We start from the raw sequence: 17,559 nt of genomic DNA, 5'->3' as shown, positions 1-17,559 counted from the left end.
AATAGCATCAAATAAAAGGGTAGAATTATAAGAGCGAAAAAATTTTCTGGCAACAATGCAGACTTGATTGAAAGAGTCCAGGCTGCAGAATGACCGTTCAGAAACAAAGTACATTGCATGTATTTCCATTTGATCTTGCCTTTGGCATACAAATTGTAGGAAATATTAGAAGGGAAAAAGCTATTTTAGAATTGAGCCTGTAGCTGGTTGGCATAGAAAGCATAAGTTCATGAATGGCTTCCAGAGATTAAGGTAGGGCAATCATTTTCCCAGGTGAGGAGATGGCCCAGCCTCCTAAACCTGCAGCTTTTAAAACTTTGAAAAGATCTGAAAAGCAAAAAGCTTCAGACACCGCTTATAGATTAGAAACAGGTATTTAAACGGGTTTTTCTTCCACAGTGGATTTAGTAATTCTTAAAAAATCCACCATGAAAGAAGCTCCTATTTTTCCATTCTGCCATTTTCCCATTATTCTCTTTGTTATGTAGCACTGATAAGCTCCCATATTTCTTCTTCTTCTGCTTTGGCCCATGGAAGTCTGGGTTTTGGAGCAGTGATATCACCAGTGTCTTGAGTGATAAGGGCAGTGGTCTGAGGCCTGAGCAGTGCCTGTGGAGAATGGAGAGAGGAAAAGAAGGACTCCTAGGACTCGTGCTGGGCAGTGAGCTCAGCCTTGATTTTCCTCCCTGTTTCAGAAAGGGTACATCTGGGCTCCCCTCCCACTTCAGCGCTTCCTTGAATTCTTTCTGTTTTGTTTTTGTTTTGAGATAGAATCTTGCTCTGTCACCCAGGCTAGGTGCAATGGTGCAATTGTGGCTCACTGTAGCCTTGAACTCCTATACCCAAGGGATCCTCCCTCCCCAGCCTCCCTTCGTAGCTGGGACCAAATGTGCACACCACCACACTTGGTTAATTTTTATCTATTTTTATATTTTGTAGATAGGAGCTGGCCATATGTCCCAGGCTGGCCTTGAACTCCTGGCATCAAGTGATTCTCCCACCTCTGTCTCCCAAAGTCCTGGAATTAAAGGTGTGAACCACCACCATTAGCCTTCCTTGATTTCTTTTTTCTCTCTCTCTTTCCTTCTCTCTCTTTCTTTCTCTCTCTCTCTTCCTTTCCTTTCCTTTCTTTCCTTTTTCTTCTTTTTTTTTTTACAGTGTCTTCTCAGCTGCCCAGGCTAGAGTGCAGGAGTGTGACTCACTGCAGCCTCAAATTCTATAGCTCAAGGGATCCTGCTGCCTCAGCCTCCTGAGTAGCTAGGACAACAGGCTAATATTTTAGTTTTTTTTAGAGACAGTCTCTCTGTGTTTCCCAGGCTAGTCCTGAACTTCTGTCCTCAACTGGTCCTCCTGTCTCTACCTCCCAAAGTGCTGGGATTGCAGGTGTGACACTGCACCCAGCTGTAGACTTCTTAAAGACAGCAGAGAACAAAAAGAGGCCAAAGGAAAAAAACAATGAACAAAAGAGCTAGATTCCAGATTATTTTCTCCAGTCCCTTAAAACTAATGTGCTTAGTGAGGTCTTCAAAAATGTAGTCATTATTTGTGCTATTTTTATACAGATGATCCCAGTTTTGAGGGTGTCTGTAAGATTGATGACTGTTATGAACATTTTTAAATATCATGGAAGATAGTAGTGTAATGAGCATCTGTATCCCCATCATCTAGCTTTATCCATTTTCATACATTATGACAGTCTGATTGTGGATTCACTACTATTTACTAAAGTCCATGCTTTAGTCAGATTTCCTTAGCTTTTCCCTAATGCTCTTTTTCTGCTCTAGGATTCCCTCCAGGATATTACTGCATCACATATAATCATCCTGCCTCCTCAGGCTCCTCTTGGCTCGTCTATTAAATTATTGGGTCCAGGAGGCCAGGTATATTATCACCAGCACCAATGGCTTCTGGAATAGGACCTCGATAAATGTTGATTAAATCGACCCGGTTTCTATTTTAAAATGTCAAGGCTTTGATTGAATCATCTAGTACCTGCTTCTGAGTGGCATGATCTGCATGTATGTATGTATGTATGTATGTATGTATGTATGTATTCCTCCAATACCTACAGTGAGATTTCACTTTGTCCTGATGTTTTATGCAGGGCTTTATTTATTGTAACTAGTAGATCAATAATGTGTGATTAAATTCATAGGTCGGGCCTCTGCCTGCTCTTCTTGACTGAGCTACTACCTATATCTCTATCTCTGAAATAACAGAAGAGATGCATGAGAACTACTTTTTGCTCCTATTGGCTGTGTCACCTTGCCCTGATTACATAAACTTTCTGAGCCTCTCTCACAGGGTTTCATAAGAATTACTGAGATCAGCTGTAGGAACTGCTGACATAGATAATACTGAGTGTTAACAGCAGCCCAGGAGTCTTTGTGTGTTATGTGTACAGCATATTCAGTCTTCACAACAGACTTATGCAGTAACCACCCTCATCCTCATTTTACAGTTTGGGAAACTAAAGCACAGAGAAGCTAAATAGCACATCTAATACTACACAAATGATGAGCAGCAGGACTAGGATGTGGACTCAGGACTGTCAACTCACACTCTGTGTGAATGTTTTTCCCCCACTAAGTCCTTTGTGAGACAGTAACCCCAAAACTAAAGCATTCTCTCTCTTTAGGTGGTCAATAGAGGAAATCTATGTAAGAGATTGCCTGAGACCATGGCTGTCTCCCATTTATACACAAATCTTCAAAAATAAAACAATTCAGCAAATAGTGGATGTCTAATATGTTCAAGCACGAACAAGATTCTTGCAAAGCCCATTCAAATACTGACATGAATACACAATGAATATCCCTTATCTGAAATGCTTGGAATCAAAACTGTTTCAGATGTCGGATTTTGGAATATTTGCATATACATAATGAGACAGCTGGGGGATGGGACCCTCAACATGAAATTCATTTATGTTTCGTATACACCTTATACCTATAGCCTGAAGGTAATTTTATACTCTCTCTCTCTATTTATCTATATATATATATAAACATGGTATATATATATATTACATAGATATGTATTTTGAGACAAAGAGTCTCGCTCTGTGTGTGTGTGTGTGTGTGTGTGTGTGTATATATATTTTTTTTTTTCTTTGAGACGGAATCTCTCTCTGTCGCCCAGGCTGGAGTGCAATGGTGCGATCTCGGCTCACTGCAACCTCTGCCTCCCGGGTTCAAGGAATTCTCCTGCCTCAGTTTCCCAAGTAGCTGGGATTACAGGCGCCCATCACCACACCTGGCTAATTTTTGTATTTTTTCATAGAGACGGACTTTCACCACATTGGCCAGGCTGGTCTCGAACTCCTGACCTCAAGTGATCCACCTGCCTCAGCCTCCTAAACTGCTGGGACTATGGATTTGTGCCACTGTACCCAGCCTATATAATATTTTTAATATTATAAAATATTTATATATTCATCACATGAGGTCAGGTTTAAATTTTTTTCACCTGTGGCATCATGTTGGTGCTCAAAAAGTTTTGGATTTTAGATTTTTAAATTAGGGATGCTTAACTTATGCCGAGTTCCTTGTTTCTGATCCCTTTTAATACATCTTGCTCTAAAGTGGAACTCTAATTCCTACATGAATGACCAGGATTTACTACTTAAACCTTCAGGTGACACTGGCACTGGCCTGACAGTCTATTAAGGCAGGTGCTTATGGCCTGTGTCACACGAACTCACACTCTTTAGCAATGTCATGCCTCCTCCCTGAACCTACAGAAGCCCCACATGGCATTTTTATGAGTCCTAAAAATGAACGATTTACTTTAGGATATAAAATAATTGAAGATTTGGGCTCCTCTGAAAAACCTATCTAAACTCAGACAGTAAATTTTACCATGGTTAAGCAAATTCTCGCAATTGTTTATGACTCCATTAACAGGATGTGTTATTGACAAAAGCTGTACTGGACCTCTCAAAGACAGTTCAGTATTATCTAAATGACCATGAGCTATAGAAGAAATGCCTGTAGTCATTAAATTCTTTGAGAATGCTATCTTACACTAGTTAGGAGCTGTAAGATATTACTGGTTTTGGTTTCACTTTAACCAAATCTGTGACTTTGTGGTAGCTCCACTGTCCTCAAAGAGTGACATTTTTGGTTGTCACAACTGGGGAGAGGTGTTACTGACATCAAGTGCATAGAGGCCAGAGATGCTGCTAAACATTGAACAATGCCAAGAACAGCCCCACATCAAAGACTTATCCAGCTCCAAATGTCAATTATGCTGAGCTTGAGAAACCCTGGTGTCATCCTGCACTCTGTTCCTCAAGTCTGTCATTCAATGGTGAGAATGCATAATAAAGTGAAGCTTCAAAATCTTAAGTGTTTTGCCCATATGCACACCATATTCAAACATACAGACCTTCAGAACTATTTTTAGTCGCTTGGTATGGAGGCCACACTAGCCCTCCTGTTCATGTGCTTCTCTTCTCCCTGACACTCTGTTTTAAATATGTCCTACATCAGCATTACCTCTCTTCTCCGCACGCAGCTACTCAAGGCTTAAAGCACAAGAACCCAGTTTAACACTCTGCATAAATGAGCATTTTCAGGCTTTTCCCAGTCATAAAACTAAATGAGGGAAAGAGGACAGAAAGCCACTTCCTATAGTTAGGTTAGTGTCACTTTGTAATATTCTAAGGCCAGACTAAGGCCTTCTCAGGATGTCCCCTCAACACACGCTCTCTGATCACCACCCCATCACTAAGTGAAATGCTTAAAAAATTGAAAGAATGTTATCACCGCAAGTAATAATTACAAAATTAAAAACTAGGAAATGGAAAATAGTGGGTTTTAATGAGCTTCACTTAAAACCCTTCAAACTGAAGATATCACATTCACTATTAGCATAGAGTAACACATTTATTTTGAAATGTCATAGAAACAATATTGATAAGTCCTCTTCTCCACCTCTTGTGTGGTGATTTACTGATTTCTCTCTTTCCTTCTTTTTCTTCAGCTTGCTTCCCATCCAGTCATCCTTTTTCACAAACATTCCCTGGGGGCATTTTGCTGTCTTCTGCAGAGAATGTGAAAAAAAGTAGGAACATTCCCAACTGTGGGAATCCAGAACATTCCAAAGTCATCTTTTCTTGTGTTGAGGGGGAAGGTGGGTTCCCTGCTCGTAGAGTGAGGCCCAACCTGGAGAAATCGGGGCACAGACTTTCCGGTTAGGAATATCTGAACACCACCCCTCAGTTGGTCCTCAAGCCCACCACTCCTGTCACCTACCCAGTGCTTCTTAAGCAAGCCCTATTTCTTGCTACCCGGTCCAGATGATCTTCTGTTTTCATTAAATCAAGAGGACCTATCCCATGTTACCCCTGGAGTTTCAGTTCTCTACATGTGTATGTTAAAAGTTGAAGTGGACGAAGCCAGTGAGGGAGCCCAGGAACTCGGTTTAAGCCGCACTTTGACAGTCTGTGAACCTGTTTGACAACTTTCTCCCTTCTCTGCCTCTGTGAACGCCTGTGCACCAACGAAATAGCTACCTAGATCCGCTGTGGTCAGCGTCAGGAAAACAGCAAGACCCAGCTACGAATCTGTGTCTTCGTCCTCCTTTAACTCTCAGCAATATTTCTGAGAGAGAGAGAGAGAGAGGGAGAAAAAAAAATACTGTTCAGCTCAAAAATTTCCTCTAAATGATACAAGGAAAACGCCGCCGCTCCGTTTGTACCCTAGATGTGGGCTGCAGGGCTGCCTGGGCTCTGCTAACAAAAGCACAAGGCGTGAATGACCTGGTGATGGCTGTTTTTTCGCCCTTGGACGGAGAGATGAGATCACGATTTTCACGAAGAGAAGGAACCGCCGCTGCCAGGCGGTTGAGGCTGCCGTTTCCCCTCCCCGCGCGGGTCCCGCATTACATCACTGGTGAGCTCTGGTTTGGGGGTGGGTGGGTGAAAAGGAGTCTTCGCCAGGGACCCAGCCCCCGGGCGAGGAGGATAAACAGAACCACACTGGTGGGGAGGTCGTGCCGAGGAAGAGAAAGAAGGAGAACTCAGGAACCGGTTTCCTGCCACTACCCCGCGTAGGGGGCGGGGGACTGCTGGGGTGAAAGGCAATATCTTTATAAAGCAGCCGCACCCCAAATCTCCTTCCCGCGCGCCTCCAGGCCGCCCTCAACTCCCAATTTCAAGTCCAACAAAAAATGATATCGTAAGCTGCTGGAAAAGCTGCGTTGAGGGGGCCGAGGGGGACTGCAGAGGAGCCCAGGGACGGAGAGGACCGTGGTGCACGCGCCGGGGGCGGGGGGCGGGGAGGCGGGAGGGGGAGGCGGTCGCTGCTGCGCCCCCGCCTGGCCCAGCTAGCGGTGCCTCCCCCGCCAGGCGACAGCAGTCAGAGGGGGGAGGCAGAAGCGCCTCCTCCCCGCCCGGAGCCCAGGCGGCGGTGCAGGGGGAGGAAGGCACCTCACCTTGCCCCCGATGAGGGGCGGATCATGCCATGGCAGCGCCGGCGAGCGACAGTGGCGGCAGCCAGCAGAGCCCGAGCAGCAGCCCCGGGAGCCGAGAGGGAGCTGGGGTCGCCGCGAAGGGAGCCCCGGACTGCGGAGACTCAGCAGCCGGGGACGCAGCGGAGACGGTCTCCGGCCTCCCTCCGCTTGAGGACTACGAGTGCAAAATCTGCTACAACTACTTCGACGCGGACCGGCGCGCGCCCAAGCTGCTGGCGTGCTTGCACACCTTCTGCCAGGAGTGCCTGAGCCAGCTACAGCTCCGCGCCGCCGCCGCCGCCGCCGCCGCCGCCGCGCCTGAGCGCCCGCCGCCCTGGCTCTGCCCGCCAGGCGCCATCGCGTGCCCGGTGTGCCGCCACCGCACGCCGCTGCCCGACAGCCGCGTGCACGGCCTGCCCAACAACACCAAGCTCGCCGAGGCCTTCCCGCTGGCTTTGCGCGCAGCCCACGACCCGCTGCCCCAGGACCGCCTCCCGCCGCTGCCCGCGCGCCGGCCCGCGCCCGCTGCTGCCCCGCCGCCCACCCCAGCCCCGCCACCGCCGCCCTCCCCCGCCCCGCCGCAGCCGCCGCCGCCTGCCGAGGACCCGGCCCCCGGGCCTCGCGCCCGCTCCGGCCTGCGCGCCCCGGGCGCCTACGACAGCTGCCAGAACTGCAAGCGCGCGGCGCTTACCGCTGGCTGCGTGTGCGTGGTCTTCTCCTTCCTCTCCATGGTGGTGCTGCTCTTCACTGGTCTCATCTTCGTCAACCACTACGGCGGCGGGGGACCCCCCGGAGGCGGGGCGCCCCCTGGCGAGGCACCGGCCACCGGGTCGCCCTCGCCCTCGCCCGTGGGGCCCATCTGCCTGTCGGTGGCCAGCATCCTGGCACTCTTCTCGGTCGTTGTCACCTGGGTCATCTGCTGGCTCAAGTATCGGCCCGAGGGTGCGGCCGCGGGCTCGACGGGAGGCAGCGGCGGCGGCGGCGGCCCGAGGGCACGGGCGGCGGCGGGCGGCGCGCGGAGGAGCGACACATAGCCGGGCCGCGCTGCGGAAGTGGCGCCTGCACCTCCAGCCCCGCACGGCGGGAGAAGAGGGGGCCTCTGGCTCGGTGCGCTCGAGCTTCTGCGCCCTCTCCCTGCGGCCCCCGGGCTCTCCCGGACTCACACCCTCTCCAAACTCGGCCACTGAGGGGCCTCGGTTTTCTGTCCCTCGGGCTTCTGTCGCCCCTCGCCCTTCGCTCTGGGCCAGAGAGGGAAACTGAACAGGCAGGGATGCTGGTGGGGGGTCTCTTTTGCCTGGACTGTGCAAAATTGACCTCCGCGTTATGCACCACCCTCGTCCTAGTCAGAACGTGCGGCCATCCCTCCCTAGAGCACAAAGATCTGCAGAGAGGAGGCAAGGGGAGGAGGAGCCCCACCGCCCCGCCTGAAAGCTGGTTTTCTGGCCGCCAGGACTTGAGAGTTTCTTTAAAGGTGCAGCTGCGCGCGCGCGCGCGCACGTGCATCTGTGGCGGCTGTGAAAGACTTGAATTGCCCGGAGGAAGAATGAATGGGATGCAAACGTGAGAGGAAAAGGGTTTCCTGCTTCCTAGCGGTCCTGGAAAGGGAGAGATCCTGAGCGCTGAGAGTGACGGACACTCCCCGCCGGCACAGCGCGGGCGTGCCCGGAGCTGCTGGAAGAACCGGCAGGCAGCAGCTGGGCGCGGTGGGGCAGGTACACGGCGCGCGTGCGCGCTCGGAGCCGACTCAGAGCGGCCGAGGCGGCGGCGCGCCCAGGGCAGTGGGCCCTGTTGCCCATGGCCGGGAGTTGTCTGGAGCAGAGCCCAGAAGTCTCATCTCCTGGAAGCTTGTGGTTGTTTTATTCACAGTGTTACTGCCAGGAAGTCATTTCATCTTCTGTAACTGGACTCAGGGAGCTTAAAGAGCCTGCTCTCCCTTCTCTCAAAAGTGACTTACTGTTGCCCCCACCTGGGAGATATTGAAAGCTATTCACACAGAATATAAACTAGATTTTCTCCTTTCCCTTGCCTTTTTTTCTTAATTTCATTTAAGATATAATTTATTTTTGAATATATAAATCTGGAAATTTTTGTGCATTAAGATATCCAGTAAATTGTTTGATAAGCAGTGACATTAGTCCCATACCTCGAGTCCAAACACATTTCGAAATTAGGAGCAGAAAATAAAAGCCTGTTGGTAATTGAGTCAATATTTTATACTGTGAAATAACTAATGACTTTTAATTATCTGATAAAATATAAACTAGTGCCCAAAGATGAAATCAACTAACTGAAGGTCTTTCTGCCTTTGACTACAAAGATATATATCGTATACACATATTAGAAAGTATTATATGATTTTGAATTTAGCTGTTTGATATTGTTGGAATTACTGAAATGTTCACATACAGTCACATGAGATGAAAAAGAATATATATCTATCTGATTTTGTAACTACAAAGATCAATTACCAGTATATGTTGCAAGTGGGTTAGAAGCCTGTTTTTTTTAAGAAGGAAAACTGTTCCAAATGTATTTTATATGAAAACATTCTTTATTCCATCTTTTGAAATTTGGAATAAGACAAAGTTTTCATGCTTAAAAATCACAGAAGCTACTGAAGGTATGCTATTATTCCTCGAGTATTTATGCAAGCTGTCTGCATGATATCCTGACACTATTCTATTAATTGAACTTGAATCGAGCATTTGTATCTATCATAGGAGTGAAGTAATTTATTGGCCATCGATAAGTGGTTTGGCTGCAATGTAGAAACTACAGTATGAAGTATTTTATGTCTGCATTGTCTTAATAATAAAAACAAGAAGTATTTATAGAAATATCTATTTTCGTGACATTAATTTCATGGTAAAATTGCTCCATTATTTGTGTGGCACTTCTCTTCCTTAAATACATGTCCCCATCTAAATCCAAATTTCACATTTTTAAATGAGGCTGAGAGAGAAATAACTCACACATGGAAATGTGCATTGCTAAGATGGGCATTTTGTGGGATTATTTCTAGGAATAATGACCCTGGAAGGCCCAGTGAGATCTGTTGTGTTCTGAAGAGAGAAGTAACTTACATATTTACTAGCACAACATCCACTAAAACTAAACTCTGTTGTGAGACTTTGTTCTTGCTTTCTATGAAATGTTTTTAGGTTTCTATTACTAAAAATCACTTTTCAGAGCTTAGTTTCAATTTACTTATACCCCCATGTCTTGTGTTTTACTTCTATATCCATTTTTGCCTCTTATTCATTCTTTATTTACCTCCATTGCTAAGATTCTGTTTGCACTAAAAACTGTTGAGTTGCACAAGTGCAGCTACACGTGTATATATGTATGTATTAGGTTTATGTTTAAAGATATATTATATATAAAATATATGCATACTGGTAACAACTTGGCTTTGTGGCTGTAACCATGTGTACATGTGTACACACACATGAGTTTTTTATGTGTGCTAAACTGGCAACCTGGAAGTCTGTCTAAGGTTACTTTGGGCACCAGGTTTCTTCTTAGAGTTTATTTGTGCTCCAGAGAAGTATGCCAACAATGTAACCTAAAAGATTCCTCATAACTGAGAAATACATTCTTGAATCACCTCGATGACAACAAAAGCCACATTTTGCTTCTCTTATGGATTGCATGTGTAAATTTCATGTAATTGAAATTTGAGTTAGAATACTTTTAAGTCAAAGAGACACACTTAGCAGATCAATATCTAAACATGGAGAGATATTTTCTGTGGCTTACCATGCTTTATTGCTAATTTCTGATTTTGCTATCAGGAACTGAGTGGCAAGATGTGGTCATGGAAAATATCTGTCTGGTTTCTAGTGGTTATCTGGCATTCAGGTCTCTCTCCCCTCTCTCCATTCAGCAGATTGGATTTAATCATTTATATTCATGTGGAAACACCTATACACCAGCACCTTGAACAAAGCAGGAGTTTAAGGAGTAATTGTTGAAATAACAAGTGAGTTGTCTGGAGGGCTCCTGGTGAAAATGGTATTTTTCTCCCTTCCCATGGCAACTCTCTTCATCTCAGAAAAGCTTGATTCAATCCTGGACACCTCTACTACCAGTAGAGTCACTACAAAAAGCCAGGCCTGGTCTGATCTTTGCACCTGCTTGGAAACTCCTGGTCCCCATGGGCCACATTCTGCCTAGGTTCTGGGGCTACAGGTTAGACTCATCACCGTGCTTTCAGGGGATCTACATTTCAGGTGAAAGAAACTCATGATGCAGGTGGTGAATTAAACATTCAGCCTCTGAATACAATATGATTTAGTGAACAACAGGCACATCTAGAAAGCACACTGGATTTGGGGTCAGTATCTGCGGGCAGGAGGTGTAAGCCTGAACGTTGGTTCTCTCTTTAGTCGGAAAGACCATTAAAAATCATTTAACCTCTTTTGAGTCTCAGGCTCCCCATCTATAAAATTAGGGGTGGGGAGTACCAGCGCCCCCTACCTCATGGAGTTGGTGTGAAGATTTGTACACATAAGAGGGTAAATTCATGAAAATTCTTTGGAAACTAAAGCCCTATATGGACCTTGCTTTTATTTAGGTCTCCAAGTGTCTAATATTACCTCCCCAGAGAGGTCTGCCCTGGCCAGTCTATTCCCAGTGGATATCTATCCCAGTTTTACTTTCTTAATGAGATTTACTTTGTATAATATGTGTCATACTGTTTGCAGTAGTCTTAGTTATCAGTTGCATTTTTCATCACTCTCCTGCAGAATGTAAAGACATAAACAGAAACTTTGTCTATCTGGTCATCCGTTTGATCCACAAAGCCTTAACCAGTTCTGGGCACATAGTGAGTGGCTGATAAACGTTCTGTTGAGTCTGCTGAAGGGACACTCTGGAATTAATCTTAAGTGACTTGGCTTCCCAGACTCACACTGACCATAACTCCTGAGATCCTGGGAGGCTTAGGTAAACAGTTTCCTTCCTTACTTCATAAGAATTTTTGAAAGGCAAAAAAAATACTTCTGGCAAGCACTTTGAGTTTTGAGAAAAATTAGCACTATAATAGTGGAACTCTTACTGTTTTATATTCAGTGATAGGAACCACTAGAGAGACTAAAGGACATTTGGCCTCCATTTTTAATCAGTTCTGCATTGTGTGACATTTTAAGGTATCTTTGTGAACGTGTCTACATTGTCGCCTCCAAGGCTAGCAGCACCTGCGTAGCTGGGAAAAAAGCACATTGCAGTAGAATTTCCAACATGAGAAAAAGATCTATTAAATTTCTTACTATTTGTTATTCCCTGTTTTCTTAAGTATTCAATCTTTGCCATTTTAATAAATCGTTATTCATAGAATTGCTAATTTTATGATCTTAATAACTAAGCAATTTCCCAGTTATTATGATCTTAATAACGAATCCCCCAGTTATTCTGTGATTCAACTCGTACCCTCTTTAATAATTTAATTCCTGTTAGCTATATTTGTATTTCACACTTCTGCTATTATACAAAGATGATGAAATTCACTTTATGGACAATGAACTGCATGCTTGCTAAATATGCATTACACTTCTTCCTTTGAAATCATATGCTTTTTATTGTATTTGTTATAGTGCAAGTTTGTTTGAGGAGTGGCTAATATTTACTGTAGTATCTATTTCTGAAATGAATGTTAGAAATGACTGCAGCCAGATCTTGTTTGAAGTTATGTGAATGAAGAAAGCGTAAGAAATTGAATTTATCCTCTGCTAGAGATCTCTTTTGATTTTACATAGAAGATAAGCTTTGTAATATATATCGGCATTGTTTCATCCAATCAGTTTTGATTCTAAGCCTTCTGTACTCTTATGCAGACTGAAATATGCCAAAGAAAAACAAGTTTGTCTCTGTGATGAATTCACAATAATTTCTGATTATAAAATATACTTGGAGAAGTAGGAATATTCAATGCCTAATTTCCAAGAATATTCCTAGGAGCTGAGGAAGAATGTGCACACTTCCTTTTTTTTTTTTTAAGCTGTCTTTGCATGTAAAATTGGATTATCTTTGGTTTAGAAATACCACATCTCCATGGGGTTGAGTGGGGGATATTGAAGTAGGAAGAGAGTGGAGAAAATATGCAAAAAGTTTCTTTAGCTTTTAATCTTACAAAACATACCACAAAATAAACAGAAGAGAGCATATTCAATCACTGCAAGAATAGAACAATTTTATTTCAACAACTATGATTTCAAGAACTGTGGTAATATATGGTCCACTCAGCTATCTCATAGCACATAAACAAGTATTCTCCATCATATATAAATAACACATTTGTGTCACTACTGTGTGACTTTAAAAATATTTTGTAGTCAAATTTGAGAGGTAGAGAGCAGGTTCTATCTGATGCAAAGTTTGGGGAAGAATTAACTTCCAGTGAGAATTAGACAGTCTTTGCTTGGAAAAAATTGGAGGGCCAAGTTCTGCAAGGCAAATGATTTGTCCCTAGAAGCTCATTTCCTATTAAATTCACACATAGCAAATTTATCCACTATATGAGCTTTATGGAGATTCTCAACCCTATTAGCAAGTTAGAGTTACCTGGAGAGCCTTAAAAAAAAATTACAGAAGCACCCTTCCTGCCCCCAGAGACATATATTTAATTGGACGGGCCAGTGGAGAAGGAGTTGCATCGGTATTTTTTTAAAGGCACCCCATGTGAGATTATTGTGCAGCCAAATTTGAAAGCCATTATATTTAACGTATTTACTGAAAGGCGACTATCTTCCTAATCTCACTTTAATGAACTAAACGCCACTAGGTGCCCTGTCTTAGAAACCGATTGGGAGATGCTGAGGCAATGCTTGGATTTTGAATTTTGGAAGTGGTCTTGGATCACCAAAGGAGGGTTATTTAATTGTTGCTTCTGTCTCTCTCTCTCTCTGTCTCTCTCACACACACACACACACACACAGACACACGCACACACACACGTACACACACACACGTACACACACACACACACACACTCCTGTTACCTTAGCGTTCTCAAGAAGGTTAAGTAAATACTTGCATCCCTATTTGGCTGCTGGGATCTTTTCTCACGTGGGCGGGGTGGCGGTTGCTCCTTCCCCCATCTGGGGGCTTTTCTATGGGCTTCCCCATCCCCCACAAAATAGGTGCTTTCCAAGTCCCCCGTGTCATCAAAATGCAGTGACAACGAGGGGATTTGAGGACGGATTATGCGGATAATCAGGGAAGTCTCGAGGTTAAATTAACAAAACATCGCCAGTGATAGATGTGGGTGTCATCGCCAGTGACAGCTGAAAGGGGAATCTCAGCTTGTCTGCTGGTCGCTGACAGGTGCCGACGGGCGAGCTGATCTAGCGCAGAGTAGTGTTTTAAAATACTCGCCAGGAGAGCTGTTAAAAAGATCCTTTTTAATAGTAGCCATTCAGCGTGTAAATTAATTCCACGCTCTTGGGTGCAGGTATACTTCGGTTTGCACAGAGGCCGAGCTTCCGACAGTCGGTGGGAGGCGGGGGATTACCTCCATTTCTCTCCTTGGGTGCGCAAGCCGGCGGTGGCTCGCAGCTGAGCCCAAGGGGCAGGGCGCGCGGACCGAGGACTGGGGTCCCTGCTTACTCTGCGACCGCGGCCCGGGGCAGCCACTGCCAGTGGGACACCGGGGGAGGCTCTCGGGTGGGAGGGGCAGAATCCTGCACCCTGGAGCTGGCGGGGTCTTCCTCCTCCCCTGCAGCCTCTCCGACTGGAAAGGACCCAAGGCCGCCCAGGGTGACAGGCGTTGAGCCTCTCTCGGCCGGGCCAACGACGCTTTAGGCTGTCCCGTTCGCCCCACTTGCCAGCCCCATTACTGGCGAGTTTGAGATCGGAAAGGCAGAAGAGGGCTCGGGGACAAATCCAAGGCACAAGGACGCTGTGATGAGCCCACTTGTCACGCGTGGAGGGAACCAGCGGCCACACTATCTTGCCAACCCCATCACTCGGCATCCCGGCTGAGTTTGGTTTGCCTTTGTGCGAACCTGGTATTCAGCCTCACCTGTGACGTCCCGGATTTCAGGGCCTGGAGAGTAGGTTATTTACAACCGGATGACGTTTTTAATATTCCTAGATGCCCACGGGCCGCTCCCAGAGCCCGCCCAAAAGCTCCGCGTTCGCATTTATTTGTAACAATAGCAGAGGTGCCCCAAAAAGTAAATTAAGAATAAAACAAACGCCGGGTACGGTGCCTGCGCCCTGCGGGGAGTCTCCTTCGTTTAGTCCCAGGTTTCTCCTGCGCTTTTGCCCCCCAGCAGGGGTTCGAGAATCTCAGCCCCGAAGGGCTCCCGAAAACCTGCTCCCGGTCGAAAGTCTCCTATTTCCCCCTCGGCTTCCAAAGATGCAAAGAGCATCTTGACACACCCTCTCATTGTCCGAGGGCGGGGCAGCGTGACCTGGACACGAAAGTTGGAGGGGGGGACTTGGAAACACCTTAGGAGTCTTTTTTTTTTTTTTTTTTTTGAGACGGAGTCTCGCTCTGTCGCCCAGGCTGGAGTGCAGTGGCACAATCTCGGCTCACTGCAAGCTCAGCCTCCTGGGTTCAGGCCATTCTCCTGCCTCAGCCTCTCCGAGCAGCTGGGACTACAGGCGCCCGCCACCACGCCCGGCTAATTTTTTTGTATTTTTAGTAGAGACGGGGTTTCACCGTGGTCTCGATCTCCTGACCTCGTGATCCGCCCGCCTCGGCCTCCCAAAGTGCTGGGATTACAAGCGTGAGCCACCGCGCCCAGCCTACACCTTAGGAGTCTTGAGGTGCGTTTGTAAATTTCTTCCCAGGGGCCGAGCGTCCTCACGCCCAGGGGCCCAAGGCCCTGCCTCTGCAGCAACACAGTCCCTATCCCAGACCTTCTACGACGTCTGCACAATCAGACTTGGCGGTTGGGAAGAAGGCGAGCTTCTCTGCGGGGCTTGCATCGGAGTAGGAATGCCTCAGAACGCCCGCAAAGACGCCGCATTCCAAATGCAGAGCAGATCGGCTGTAACAGGAAGGCGAGAAGCTTGGAATTCTTACTTTATATCTTCATCTTCCGCCTGCCATTGTCCCGACCGAATTAGAGGCGGAGGGTTGAGGCTGAAGTGTCTCAAGTTGTTTTCTGCATGGCAATATAGGCTAATAAATTTTCCCCGGGAAGAAAAAAAAAAGGTTGTTTAAAATAAGCAAACACTTTAGGCAGGGCACAGTGGCTCACACCTGTAATCCCAACACTTTAGGAGGCCGAGGCCGGAGGATTGCTTGAGGCCAGGAGTTCCAGACCAGCCTAGGTAACACAGCGAGATCCCCGTCTCTAACAAAAAATACAAAAATTAGCCGGACATGGTGTCACACGCCTGTAGTCCTAGCTACCTGGAAGGCTGAGGCGGGAGGATCGCTTGAGTGCAGAAGTTCGAGGCTGCAGTGAGCTATGATCCTGCCACTGCACTCCAGCCTGGGTGACAGAGCTGTCTCAATCAATCAATCAGTCAAATAAGGAAGCACTTTAAAGTGGGATTATTTGACGTATTTTAAAAGGGAAATGAGGTGAAGTAAATTTCTAAATTATTTTCAATCGAGATAAGTTAGTTTGGTGTCTCCTGAAGGCATTAAAGGTAACTTTTGTTGACATTTACTTACTGCTACAACAAGGCAAACAATGAAAGATGAAGTATTTAGGTAGCTTCCAGACCTCGTGCTTTCCGGGGCTGAAAACTAGTACTTTCTAATGGACCAGGACTGGTAACATAACCTTGTCCTGATTTAAACCCTAACACAGCGGCTTCTTAGCTGTATGACCTTGGGCAAGTTAATTAAACTATCTGTACCTCCTTTTCTCATTTTAACTAGATATAACCTAATTGATTTGAGCAGTAAGTAGATGAATCTTTGTAACATACTGAGAACAATACCATTATCTACTAAGCACTCAGTAAACATATAATTTTATGATTCACCATTATCAAGTACTGTTGTCACCACATGTGGATTTCCTTAGTTCTCCTGAGATACCTTATTCAGCTTATTTGGGTGGGGAACCCCCGCAGCAGGACAGCAGGCCCTCCAAGCTCTCATGTTGCCAGCCCCAAGACACCAAAATATCCTCCGAGAAATCTCATGAAGATTGTCGTCTGATTCCCAGGACCGAGACTGAGACAAGTGAAAGGTGAGATGGCTTAGCAGTTTGTAATGCTAAGCAGGGAATAGTGGCATCCTCTTCCCTGATTCCCCCACCCTGGCACTTCGGTGACTTCTACTTTAAAAGGGTTTATTCCAAGTATTTGACTTCTTTACCTTCACCTTTTCTCCTATTTTTCTTCACTTTTGCAAGGTTTGAGCAGGCAAAGTCCAAACTCGATTTATTTTAAAACCTTGGGAGCAAAACAAATAGGTTTTTTCTTAAGTCAGTACAAAGTAAGGTTATATGTAATTTGTCTAGCCCATGATAGGATCATAAATAATGCATTTTCCTTTCTAACATTTTCCCCCTATTATGGAAGAGTGAATTGGGGATGAAGATCAGTTCTCCCAGTGCATATATGTCCTTCAAATTGGAAATGATCATTTATTGTTGCCCAGTGTAATATACCACCTGGATTCCATGTAGAACATCAGTTAGGATTCATTTTATCAGAAATATCTTAGTAATTATATTCCGATATTTGATGCCTCCCTCTATTTCTCTCTCTCTTCCTCCATCATTCTTTTCAGTTTGGAGCAATCCTCTCTTTTTCCAGGAGTTTTTCCTTTTTTCTGTCTCTAAGATTATTCATTCCTAGGACTTTCCTGCTTTTTGAGCTTGGAACGCTTTTCTGATTTTTCCTGCCACCCTGCTTTTAATGTCCCGTGGTCTGGCTCCTGCCCTCCTGAGTCATCCTCCTCCAGTGAAACCTACACAGTTTGCTCTTCTGAAAGTCAAACTGCTTCACCAAGCAGAAGAGTGGAGCAAAGCCCCTATCATGTGACCTTGTACTGAGGGATCAGAGATTATCTTCTATTATAGGCATGATTCTCATGTCCCCATTATGACAGAGGTACCTGGTCTTTCTGAGAACCTCTTTGGATTGCTTTGGAGATATGAAGATTAGGTTTGGAGACGCCACGAAGATTCT

General features: G+C 45.7%; 1 protein-coding gene across 1 annotated transcript; it reads right to left on the bottom strand.

Annotated features, from left to right (window-relative positions):
* Positions 1-4,966: 4,966 nt before the first annotated feature.
* Positions 4,967-14,427, bottom strand: LOC100604479. Its single transcript, XM_030802313.1, is given in 6 exon segments — positions 4,967-5,046; positions 5,519-5,606; positions 7,148-7,740; positions 7,742-8,265; positions 13,696-13,852; positions 13,967-14,427. Coding segments are annotated over 6 exon segments (1,857 nt in total). The 3' UTR covers positions 4,967-5,012.
* Positions 14,428-17,559: the final 3,132 nt, after the last annotated feature.

Source organism: Nomascus leucogenys, chromosome 22a (genome assembly GCF_006542625.1).
Source record: "Nomascus leucogenys isolate Asia chromosome 22a, Asia_NLE_v1, whole genome shotgun sequence".
NCBI classification, from domain to species: Eukaryota; Metazoa; Chordata; class Mammalia; order Primates; family Hylobatidae; genus Nomascus; species Nomascus leucogenys.
Note: the sequence above shows the minus strand (reverse complement) of the source record. Positions and strands in the feature narration are given on the sequence as shown.